The following is an 11,902-nucleotide window of genomic DNA, read 5'->3' on the forward strand; positions in this document are numbered from 1 at the left end:
GGAACAAGGAAATGGCAGATGAGCAGAACAGGTGCTTTGGATCTGTCTTCACTAGGGAAGACACAGACAATCTCCCAGGAGTAATAGTGCTCAGAGGACCTAGGGTAACAGAGGAACTGAAGGAAATTCACATTAGGCAGAAAATGGTGTTGGGCAGACTGATTGGACTAAAGGCTGATAAGTCCCCGGGACCTGATGGTCTGCATCCCAGGGTACTTGAGGAGGTGGCTCTAGAAATTGTGGACACATTGGTAATCATTTTCTAATGTTCTATAGATTCAGGATCAGTTCCTGTGGATTGGAGGGTAGCTAATGTTATCCCACCTTTTAAGAAAGGAGTGAGAGAGAAAACAGAGAATTATAGACCAGTTAGCCTGACATCAGTGGTGGGGAAGATGCTGGAGTCAATTATAAAAGAGGAAATTATGACACATTTGGATAGCAGTAACAGGATCAGTCCGAGTCAGCATGGATTTATGAAGGGAAAATCATGCTTGACTAATCTTCTGGAGTTTTTTGAGGATGTAACTATGAAAATGGACAAGGGAGAGCCAGTGGATGTACCTGGACTTTTAGAAAGCCTTTGATAAGGTCCCACATAGGAGATTAGTTGGCAAAATTGGAGCACATGGTATTGGGGGTTGGGTACTGACATGGATAGAAAATTGGTTGGCAGACAGGAAACAAAGAGTAGGGATTAACGGGTCCCTTTCAGAATGGCAGGCAGTGACTAGTGGGGTACCACAAGGCTTGGTGCTGGGACCACAGCTATTTACAATATACATTAATGATTTAGATGAAGGGATTAAAAGTAACATTAGCAAATTTGCAGATGACACAAAGCTGGGTGGCAGTGTGAAATGTGAGGAGGATGTTATGAGAATGCAGGGTGATTTGGATAGGTTGAGTGAGTGGGCAGATGCAGTTTAATGTGGATAAGTGTGAGGTTATCCACTTTGGTGGCAAGAACAGGAAGGCAGATTACTATCTGAATGGTGTCAAGTTCGGAAAAGGGGAAGTACAACAAGATCTAGGTGTCCTTGTTCATCAGTCACTGAAAGTAAGCATGCAGGTACAGCAGGCAGTGAAGAAAGCTAATGGCATGTAGGCATTCATAACAAGGGGAGTTGAGTATAGGAGCAAAGAGGTCCCTCTGCAGTTGTACAGGGCCCTGGTGAGAGCCCACCTGGAGTATTGTGTGCAGTTTTGGTTTCCAAATTTGAGGAAGGACATTCTTGCTATTGAGGAAGTGCAGCGTAGGTTCACGAGGTTAATTCCCGGGATGGCAGAACTGTCATATGTTGAAAGATTGGAGCAACTGGGCTTGTATACACTGGAATTTAGAAGGATGAGAGGGGATCTGATTGAAACATATAAGATTATTAAGGGATTGGACACGCTGGGGGCAGGAAACATGTTCCCAATGTTAGGGGAGTCCAGAACTAGAGGTCACAGTTTAAGAATAAGGGGTAGACAATTTAGAACAGATTTGAGGAAAAACTTTTTCACCTAGAGAGTTGTGGATCTGTGGAATGCTCTGCCTCAGAAGGCAGTGGAGGCCAATTCTCTGGAAATTTTCAAGAGAGAGTTAGATAGAGTTCTTAAAGATAGCAAAGTCAAGGGATATGGGGAGAAGGCTGGAACGGGATACTGATTGTGGATGATCAGCCATGATCACATTGAATGGTGGTGCTGGCTCAAAGGGCTAAATGGCCTACTCCTGCACCTATTGTTTATTGTCTTCACCATGGAATCCAGTGGCTGTTAAGGAGGGGCTAAGTGAACATCATGGAAAGCAGATTATTGATGGAGAGGGTTGGGCCTTGGCAACTGTCCTTATTGAGAAAGTAAGGAGGCATGGGATCCAAGGGGACATTGCTTTGTGGATCCAGAACTAGCTTGCCCACAGAAGGTAAAGAGTGGTTGTAGATGGGTCATATTCTGCATGTAGGCCGGTGACCAGTGGTGTGCCTCAGGGATCTGTTCTGGGACCCCTTCTCTTCGTGATGTTTATAAATGACCTGGATGAGGAAGTGGAGGGATGGGTTTGTAAATTTGCTGATGTCACAAAGTTTGGGGGTGTTGTGGATAGTGTGGAAGGCTGGCAGAGATTACAGAAGGACATCGATAGATTGCAAAACTGGGCTGAGAAGTGGCAGATGGAGTTCAACTCTGAAAAGTGTGAGGTGGTTCATTTTGGTAGGTCAAATATGATGGCAGAATATAGTATTAATGGGAGGACTTTTGGCAGTGTGGAGGATCAGAGGGATCTTGGGGTCTGAGTCCATAGGACACTCAAAGCTGGTACGCAGGTTGACTCAGTGGTTAATAAAGCATACAGTGCATGTGTCTTCATCAATTGTGGGATTGAGTTTAGGAGCCGAACAGTAATGTTGCAGCTATATAGGACCCTGGTCAGACCCCACGTGGACTACTGTGCTCAGTTCTGGTCGCCTCACTACAGGAAGGATGTGGAAACCATAGAAAGGGTGCAGAGGAGATTTACAAGGATGTTGCCTGGATTGGGGAGCATGCCTTATGAGAACAGGTTGAGTGAACTTGGCCTTTTCTCCTAGGAGTGACGGAGGATGAGAGGTGACCTGATATAGGTTTATAATATGATGAGAGGCATTGATCATGTGGATAGTCAGAGGCTTTTTCCCAGGGCTGAAATGGCTTGTACAAGACGGCACAGTTTTAAGGTGCTTGGAAGTAGGTACAGAGAAGATGTCAGGGGTAAGTTTTTTTACGCAGAGAGTGGTGAGTGCGTGTAATGGGCTGCCAGCAACAGTGGTGGAGGCGGATACAATAGGGTCTTTTAAGAGGCTCCTCAATAGGTACACGGAGCTCAGAAAAATAGATGGCTATGGGTAACCCTAGGTAATCTCTAAAATAAGGACATGTTCAGCACAGCTTTGTGGGCCGAAGGGCCTGTATTGTGCTGTAGGGTTTCTATCTTCCTACGAATCTGTACAGTGATGTCCTTGGACTGGAATGTTTGGCAAACATCTCTTCCTCTGTATATAGCATGCCTCACCTTAACGAGTGCTACACCTGCCCCTACACCTCCTCCCTCACTACCATTCAAGGTCTCAAAGTCCTTCCAGGTGAGGCGGCACTTTACCTGGGAGTCTGTTGGGGTCAACTACTGTATCTGGTGCTCCCAATGCAGCCTCCTGTATATCAGTGAGACCTGCCGTAGATGGGAGAGCGCTTCACTGAGCATCTACGCTCCGTCTGCCAGAAAAAACGGGATCTCCCGGTGGCCACCCCTTTGAATTCCACTTCTCAATCCCAAATGACCACTCATGGCCTCCTCCGCTGTTGTGATAAAGCCACACTCAGGTTGGAGGAACAACACCTTATATTCTGTCTGGGTAGCCTCCAACCTGATGACGGGAACATCGATTTCTTAAATTTCTGGTAATGCCCCTCACCATTTCCCATCCTCTTTTCCCGCTCTCATCTTATCTCCTTGCCCACCCATTGCCTCCCTCTGGTGCTCCCCCCCCCCCCCTTTTTCTTTCTTCCATGGCCGCCTGTCTTCTCCTGTCCCCCTCCTCCAGTCCTTTCCTGAATCAACTTCCCACCTCTTTATTTCATCCCTCCCAGTTTCACCTATCACCTTGTGTTTCTCTCTCTGCTCCTTATCCATTTTCCCTCCAGTCCTGCTGAAGGGTCTCGGCCCGAAACGTCGACTGTACTTTTTTCCATAGATGCTGCCTGGCCTTGCGAGTTCCTCCAGCATTTTGTGTGTTTTTGCTCAGATTTCCAGCATCTGCAGATTTTCTCGTTTGTGCTTGTGACTCACATTAATAGTGTTTTCTCCAGTTGCCCGTTGATACCAGGGCCACTTGATTCCATTGCTTAGCAGAGGGGAGTGGAATGGATCTTTCTGACCTGATGGAAGGAAGATTGTTGACGAAGCAGCTGAGGATGGTTGAGCGCAGGACACTGCCCTGAGACGGTGAGAGGGTTGTGCCCCCTGTTCAGGTAGGATCTGGACACTGGGACTAAGCTTTATCTTTCCCATATTGCAGATGTTGAAAGCAACAATGATGCACCCAAGGCTGGGGCTGAACCCATGAGCTCAGTGTGTGAGCTGGGAACTGTGTTTCCGACACCATCAACAAACGGTGTGGTATGTCTTCTTACAAGATGGCTGCTTTTACATCCTCAGTAACACCAACCTGACCCCATCTCACCCTCCTTCCCTAACAAGCATGATTTCACCCACACTGTTCCAACCCCAAAGCTGATTAGTATCAGCGCCCCCCCCCAACAGTCTTCAGGACCGTAAACTGTCTCACAAACGTCACCCCAACCATCCTCCAACGTCCCCAGAAATGCTCCATTCATTCTTCCAGTCTGCCGCTCTACCCAGCCCACAATCCTGACAAATCCCCTTCCCCTCTCCTTACTCCCACCCACCACACCGTGCTCTCTGCAGAGGACCACCCACCCTCTCGTTCCCTGATCCCCATCCATACCCAACTTCAACCTCAGTCCAGAACTCCTGATCAGTTCTCCTTCTCCACTCCTCCTTAACTATTACTCACACACTGTGTCCACATGTAATCTACAACCAAAATCAAAAATCATTTATTTAAGATTTCATAAGATACAGTAAATTTGCATTAGATTTATAAAACCACACTATTAATTGTTTGAACAATGCAGCGATCTAGAGTGATGAGGTAAAAATAGCAATAGAAAATGTAGCTTTAGGGAAAAGGACAATGCTTCTTGCGTGGAACGCGCAGTTCTGGTTGTTGAGCTTCACCAGTGACAGGTCACCTTTCACTTAGTGAAAAACTTTGAGAGTCTAATGTAGTTACGCTCCATGAGCCCCAGAGACTCGAGGAAGTTCTTCAGCCCTGCCTCACCATCTTGTTGGTGTACTGACCTCAACTTTTCGAGACTAACCCCCTGCATTGCAAGTTTATCAGCAAATTGAAAGAAAATTATTTTTTCTTTGAGCAGGGGCTGCAGAGACACTTGGCACTCAAGCTGAGAGATAGAAAACTGACTACTTTTCTTCTGTTCTGGAGTAAATTTAAGGACAGAATACAGCTCCTGCAAACTCTTTGCATCTTCTACAGCATTGTGAGCTTTATAACTTTTCTTGAGAAATACGTGCACCAATTCAGTTTGCATATAGCTTTTAACCTCTGACCTGGGAACAGCATTCTTGGCGAGCAAGAGGGTGTCCAGGAATCCACTTATACAACTGGCAAACTGATCTTTCATGGAGAGCTCTTCCAAGACTCGTAATAGGATAGGGGCATCAAACTTCCAGATGTTGTGACCTATTAGCAAAGGGGTGCCCAGAGCCTTCAGGAAGTGCAGGAAAGCTTCCATAGTTTCCTGGAGGCTGCTGGTGGATTGAGGCTCCCCATACAGGTACAGGACCCCATCCATGACCTGAAATCCATTAATAGCCGATGCACCTTCTGAGATGGACTTGACGGGCAGCACGTACTTGTCAAAGATCTTCTCACCGCTTACTGCCGACAGCTGTACCATGTCACAATTACTTTCTGGAAGACATAATGTTCAAAAACAACATTCCTTTCAGGCCTGTGTAAACGTTACGCAGACCTGCAGTTTGGACACGTCCCTGCTGCCTGGCAGGGGCAGCCCCTGACCACCGCGTCTCCCTCTCCTGTTGGTTGTGGCAGGAGAGTGAAAGTGACTGGAAGTTCACAATGGAGCTCAGGTAATCCCACAATCCTCTACAGCAGCCATTCTCAACAGGAGCCCTGGCACATTTGAAGGGAGTCACCGACTGAAAATCGGACATTGAAGAGGGACTGGTCAGTTCATTACAATCCAAGAAACTGAAAGAGGGGTCCTGGAACCTGAGAAGAGCCCCTAAGGGAGACGTGGCCAAAAAAGGTTGAGAATCACTGCTCTCCCATAGTGGAAGCCCCCTAGTAATGCATCAGTTCACTAAATACTTGAAGCACCTAGCAGAACTCATCTCTTCCTGTGACATTGAGCAGATGGAACATGACTCGTGAACATCAGTTTTTCAATGGTAACTTAACAAACTCAAAGTGGACAGATCTGACTGGACATGAAGTACAGGGGACTGGTGAACGTATGTTGTTAAGTAGTCTGGGATAGGAGTGGATACGATACAGGATGGAGTGGCCTGGGAAGTAGACGAGTGAGAAACATATAGGCTGGAGGTAGACTAAGATGGAACTGACATGTGGACAGGGTGGGTGAGAGACAGAGAGCGTCTGGGAGTAAGAGACAAAGGGAAGGACCGAGAGCGAATCACGCAGGGTGTCCCATGAAATCAGTAGTGATCCGTCCACTTTACTACCTTTGTGGATGAAGTGTGAGGTCCAGTTTCCCCAAGGGTGTCCACACCACTCTGACTTATTTCCATCCCAAATTGAGTTCATGCACTGATCACCTCTTCCCCACTCCACTAATTATTACAGTAATTAAACAGGACATAGTGAAAAATTCTTCCTAGACAGGGGCAATGACAGAGAACCCCCTGGTCAGTGCAGCTGAAACCAGTATCTACAGTGTGAGCAGAAGGTGTCATCTGCTGGGCCTTGGGGAACTGATTGCTTTACCAGGAGCCAGCAGGGAGTTGATGGGTTGAATGACTACCCATTCGAGGGCTCTTCAATTCTATGGCTCATGAAGCAAAGGGGGTCTTACATGATCACCCATCTGTTACCTAGTCCTGTGGTTTCCAGGTCAAAGAACACCAGGGTCTCTTCTTTGCTCCCTGGAGGACCATTCTCTTCAACGACTGTCTCACCAGCAGCCTCCATCTGCACTGCCTCTCCAGGTCCAGCACCTGCAGCCTTTGGGAAAAGGATTCACTCATTGTAGTCACATTAATAAAAGTAACACTTAGTGAATGGTGTTGAGGTGCCAGACAATGTCCCACAGCCTGGCACATATAGATGCCTCTCGCCAATGCTTACCACAGGGTCCGCCATCTATTTGCTGCTCTGCCCAAACTTGCTGCAGGACCTGTAATTACAAAGCTCATACTCAGCGACCCCTTCCTGTCCCATCACTTCATCACCCCTCATCCCTGAAAACTCCAGTCTACAGCACGAAATGATCTTTTTCTGAAAATCATAAGGCTGCCAACAGGGAGAAGGTAAATTAAAAACAGGAAACACTTGGCAGTCCAGGCAGCCCCTGTGGGCAGAGAACCAGTTAATGTTTCAGCCTGGGACCCTTCATCTGAAACGTTAACTGTTCTACCTTCAACAGCAGCTGGCTTCCTTACCGACGCACCAGGAGGCAGTCGTACGTTAGAAACTGTCGTGACGTCTGTGTCCGGTTCCCAGATTGCTTCACACTTTCCCCAATACTACTACTACTACTAATAATAGTAATATTATATGTGAAACTCTTCAGAAAGTTCTTTCCTGGTGCTTGGCGAAGCAGTCTGCAAACCTACATCGGGTCTCATCTATTTACAGGAGGCCACATCGGGACTTCCGGATACAGTGGGGACGGAGGAAGTGTACGGGTGGGAATGGAACTTGTTCCAACTTGCAACGATGCGGGCTTTTAACAATTCGATCTACACAGCAATATCTATGTAAATCTGTAGAAAGCCACCACACTAAACACCTCCAGGATAGTCCCAAAGTTCCTAGCAATTGAGAAATGAGTGTGCCCGGACCCCAGGTTGAGTTGAGAATAAATAAACAGCAATAACAACATCCTTATCTACGGATGCGGGTTGCCACAACGATCCATCACCCCGCTCGCTGGCCCGGGGAACATAAGGGTTCGGTCAGGAGGTGAAGAGGTGGAGCTCCGGTCGGAAAGGTCGGAAGAGCTGTAGATGGTCAGGACCACCGCTGAATACTGGCCCAATGGAGAATCCCCCACCCTCTGGGTCACCGGGACTTTCTGATCTCCGGGTCACCGGTATTCCACAACCCCCCCCCCCCCCCCCAATGATCTCCGGTTCACCGAAACGTCCGACCTCTGTCCTGTCGCCCCTCTCCGCCCTCCTCCCACCGCCACCGGAGTACTTACGGTACCGCGCTCCGCTCGCCGCTGTCTGCCCGCAGCACCTACCCGGTCGCTTGCTTTTCTGCGTGAGACCTGCCCATTGACTCACCCGGACCAGGACTTGCCCAGGCAGCTTCGGGTGGGCGGTGACATTATCGGGGCGGCGCGAGGGAAGCAGTGGAGGAGGGGAAAGAGGTGGGGTTGAGAGGGGCAAGAGGCGTGGTTAAGGGGGGGCAAGAGGTGGAAGGAGCTGCGAGGAAGGGCGCTGGAGTCACCAGCTGCAGCAAACTGAAATGGAAGTTTGTGAAACGCGTCTCTGGTGAATTTCATGTTGTTCTCCAAATTGCGTGGTTCAGTGGTCTGGATACCGAGGTCCCGGGCAGAAAAAGTTCGATTACTCCCTCGGGAGACCACACCGGTTAAAGACTACAGAATACCCGTTAGAATCGGTCACAGACGTTCACCCCGGCTCCGCCCCTAGCAGGCAGAACTCACAAAAGCAGCTACCTACCACCAGGCTCAAGGCCAGCTTCTATCCCGTTGTCATGTAGACTTGAATGGCCCCTTGATGGACTCTTCACCTCACAATCTACTCGGTCGCGGTCTTGCATATTATTGTTTACCACTGCACTTTCTCTCTAAACGTAACTGCTGCTACCACCATCCTTGACAGGGTGTATCACACACCTAATACCCTCTGTATAAAAAAAACCCTACCTCTGACATCTCCCTACACTTTCCTCCAAATACCTTAATGTTAAGCCCCCTCATAATAGCCATTTCTGCCCTTAGCAAAGTTCTCTAGCTATCCACTCTATCTGTGCCTCGTATCATTTTGTACACTTCTACCAAGTCATCTCTCTTCCTCCTTCGCTCCAAAGAGAAAATCCCCAGCTTGCTCAACCTGTCATTCTCTCTAATCTAAGCAACATCCTCTGCACCGTTCCTAAAGCTTCCACATCGTTCCTATAATGAAGCAACCAGAAATGAACACAATATGTGGTCCACCCAGTCTTTTATAGAGTTGCAATGTTACCTCACAGCTCTTGAACTCAATCCCAACACACCATACACCTTCTTAACCACCCTATCAACTTGCACTGCAACTTTGGGGGATCTAGGGATGTGAACTCCAACATCCCTCTATTCCTAAATACTGTTAGGAATCCTGACATTAACCCAGCATACCGCCCTCAAGTTTGATCTTCCAAAGTGAAACTTTTATGGATTAAACTCCATCTGCCACTTCTCAGCCTATCGATGTCCTGCTGTAACCTTTCACAACTTTCTACACTGTCCACACCACCACCAACCTTTGTGTCATCTGCAAGTGTATTAAGTCACCCTTCTACTTCTTCATCAAAGTCGTTTATAAAATAAATCACAGAGCAGGGGTCCCAGAACAGAGTTCTGTGGAACACCACTGGTCATCCTCCAGGAAAAATACATTTCCTCTACAGCCACCTTCTTCATTCTGTGAACAAGCCAATTCTGAATCCACGCTGTGAAGTTTCCATGCCTATTGACTTTCTGAATGAGACTGCTGTAGGGAACTTGTCAAGTGTCTTGCTGAAATCAATATAAACACCACATCCACTGTTCTGGCTGCAACTTAAGGCAACCGAGGCAAGGACAACTATGAGGTGGTCAGAGGAGGCACAAGGTTGCTTCAAGTTTGTGGAATGGGCCATGTTCACAGGACCTGATTAAAGCACCATAGTTGTCACAGACTTTAAGATACTCATGGATGAGTATGGACCTAAAAAATAATCCAGTGTCTTTCAGAAGCCCTGGATGAACCAAGAGAGGACTGCTAGATCAGTGGCATTCAGGTCTAGAAACCAAGGAAAATACAAGAGGTCCAGGTATGTTCAGTACAAGGGCATTAGTGTTTTCACACAGGCCATGATGCATTCAGTCAATATATTTTCCACCATGCATCCACCATTACGTGCTGGATTCAGGACAGATCCTCTGAAATGTTAACACTTAAAGTTGCTGACCCTTTCCAACTCTGAACCCTTGATTAGGACTGGATCATGAACCTTCAGTTTCCTACTCATGAAATCAATAATCAACACAAGAGGGCACAGGTTTAAGGTGCTGGGGAGTAGGTACAAAAAAGATGTCTGTGGTAAGTTTTTTACTCAGAGAGTGGTGAGTACATGGAATGGGCTGCCGGCGACGGTGGTGGAGGCAGATACGATAGGGTCTTTTAAGAGACTTTTGGATAGGTACATGGAGTTTAGAAAAATAGAGGGCTATGGGTAACCCTAGTCATTTCTAAGGTAGGGACATGTTCGGCACAACTTTGTACCGAAGAACCTGTATTGTGCTATAGGTTTTCCATGTTTCTAACTCCTTTGTCTTGCTGATGTTGAGTGAGAGGTTGTTATTGTGGCACTTCTCTGTGTAAGAACATGCTTTAGGAGGGTAAATCCACAAAAAGTATCCAGCCCAGACTGGCTATATGGAGTTTTCACTGATAACTTTAACCTCTCGCTTCAGCAGTCCCCCTGCCTCAATTATAATAGTGCCCAAGAACAACGTAGTAACCTGCCTCGATGATTACTGTCCAGTGGCACTTACATCCACTGTGATGAAGTGCTTTGAGAAGCAATTTGGATCCACTCTGATTTGCCAAGCATCACAACAGGTCAACAGCAGATGCCACTTCACTGAACCCTGGAACTACTGGACATCAGGATGCTCTTTATCAGGATTGATTACAGTTTGATATTCAAGACCTGGGACTCAATACCTCCTTGTGCAACTGGGTCCTCGATTTCCTCACTTGCAGTCCCCAGTCTACTCACTTTAGACTTATGACTGAAAGGCTAAGCACAACTCTAATGAAGTTTGCTTATGATACCACTATCAAAGGGATATTGAAAATCTGGCTGAATGGTGCCACAACAACAACGTCTTACTCAATGTCAGCAAGACCAAGGAGCTGATTATTGACTTGAGGAGGAGGAAACCAGAGGTCCATAAGCCAGTCCTCATCGGGAGATCAACCATATAGAGGGTGAGCAACTTTAACTTCCTCAGTGTTCTCATTTCAGAGGATCAGCACATAAGGACCATTACAAAACAAAGCATGGCAGTGCCTCTACTTTCTTAGAAGTTTGCAAAGATTCGGCATGTTATCTAAAACTTCGTCAACATTCTACAGAAGTGTATATTGACTGACTGTATCATGGCCTGATATGGAACACCAATGCCCTTTAACGGAAAATCCTACAAAATGTCGCCGACACATACCAGTCCATCACAGGTAAAGCCCTCGTCACCAATGAGCACATCAAAATAGAGCGTTGTTGCAGGAAAGCAGCATCTGTCCTCTGTTGCCATCAGGAAGGATCCACACCACCAGGTTCAGGAACAGTTATTACACCTCAGCCTTCGGGCTGTTGCCATCAGGAAAGAGGTACAGGAGTCTCAGGATCCACACCACCAGGTTCAGGAACAGTTATTACACCTCAGCCTTCGGGCTGTTGCCATCAGGAAGGAGGTACAGGAGTCTCAGGATCCACACCACCAGGTTCAGGAACAGTTATTACACCTCAGCCTTCGGGCTGTTGCCATCAGGAAGGTTCCACACCACCAGGTTCAGGAACAGTTATTACACCTCAGCCTTCGGGCTGTTGCCATCAGGAAGGAGGTACAGGAGTCTCAGGATCCACACCACCAGGTTCAGGAATAGTTATTACACCTCAGCCTTCAGGCTGTTGTCATCAGGAAGGAGGTACAGGGGTCTCAGGATCCACACCACCAGGTTCAGGAACAGTTATTACACCTCAGCCTTCGGGCTGTTGCCATCAGGAAGGAGGTACAGGGGTCTCAGGATCCACACCACCAGGTTCAGGAACAGTTATTACACCTCAGCCTT

General features: G+C 47.4%; 1 protein-coding gene across 3 annotated transcripts; it reads right to left on the minus strand.

Moving 5' to 3' along the window:
• Positions 1 to 4,580: 4,580 nt before the first annotated feature.
• Positions 4,581 to 8,203, minus strand: LOC140732919 (protein PML-like). Of its 3 annotated transcripts, none has more exons than XM_073055622.1 (4): positions 8,120 to 8,203; positions 6,957 to 7,005; positions 6,704 to 6,833; positions 4,581 to 5,540 (listed from the first exon to the last, which is right to left on the minus strand). In XM_073055622.1, the coding sequence occupies exons 2-4, from the start codon at positions 6,969 to 6,971 to the stop codon at positions 4,801 to 4,803; spliced, it is 885 nt and encodes a 294-aa protein (XP_072911723.1). In that variant the 5' UTR covers positions 6,972 to 7,005; positions 8,120 to 8,203; the 3' UTR covers positions 4,581 to 4,800. The 3 variants fall into 3 exon arrangements, with proteins under 3 accessions (XP_072911723.1, XP_072911721.1, XP_072911722.1); XM_073055620.1 differs by having other exon boundaries at positions 8,035 to 8,171; XM_073055621.1 differs by having other exon boundaries at positions 8,077 to 8,157.
• Between the last annotated feature and the right edge of the window lie 3,699 nt (positions 8,204 to 11,902).

The sequence above is a fragment of the Hemitrygon akajei genome, chromosome 9, assembly GCF_048418815.1.
Source record: "Hemitrygon akajei chromosome 9, sHemAka1.3, whole genome shotgun sequence".
In the NCBI taxonomy this organism is placed as follows: Eukaryota; Metazoa; Chordata; class Chondrichthyes; order Myliobatiformes; family Dasyatidae; genus Hemitrygon; species Hemitrygon akajei.

Excerpts from the sequence above, each read along its gene's own strand:
- LOC140732919 (XM_073055622.1), bottom strand. Across the intron at positions 5,541-6,703 it reads CCTGGAAACCACAGGACTAG|AAAGTAATTGTGACATGGTA; the intron begins GTAACAGATGGG and ends TATGTCTTCCAG.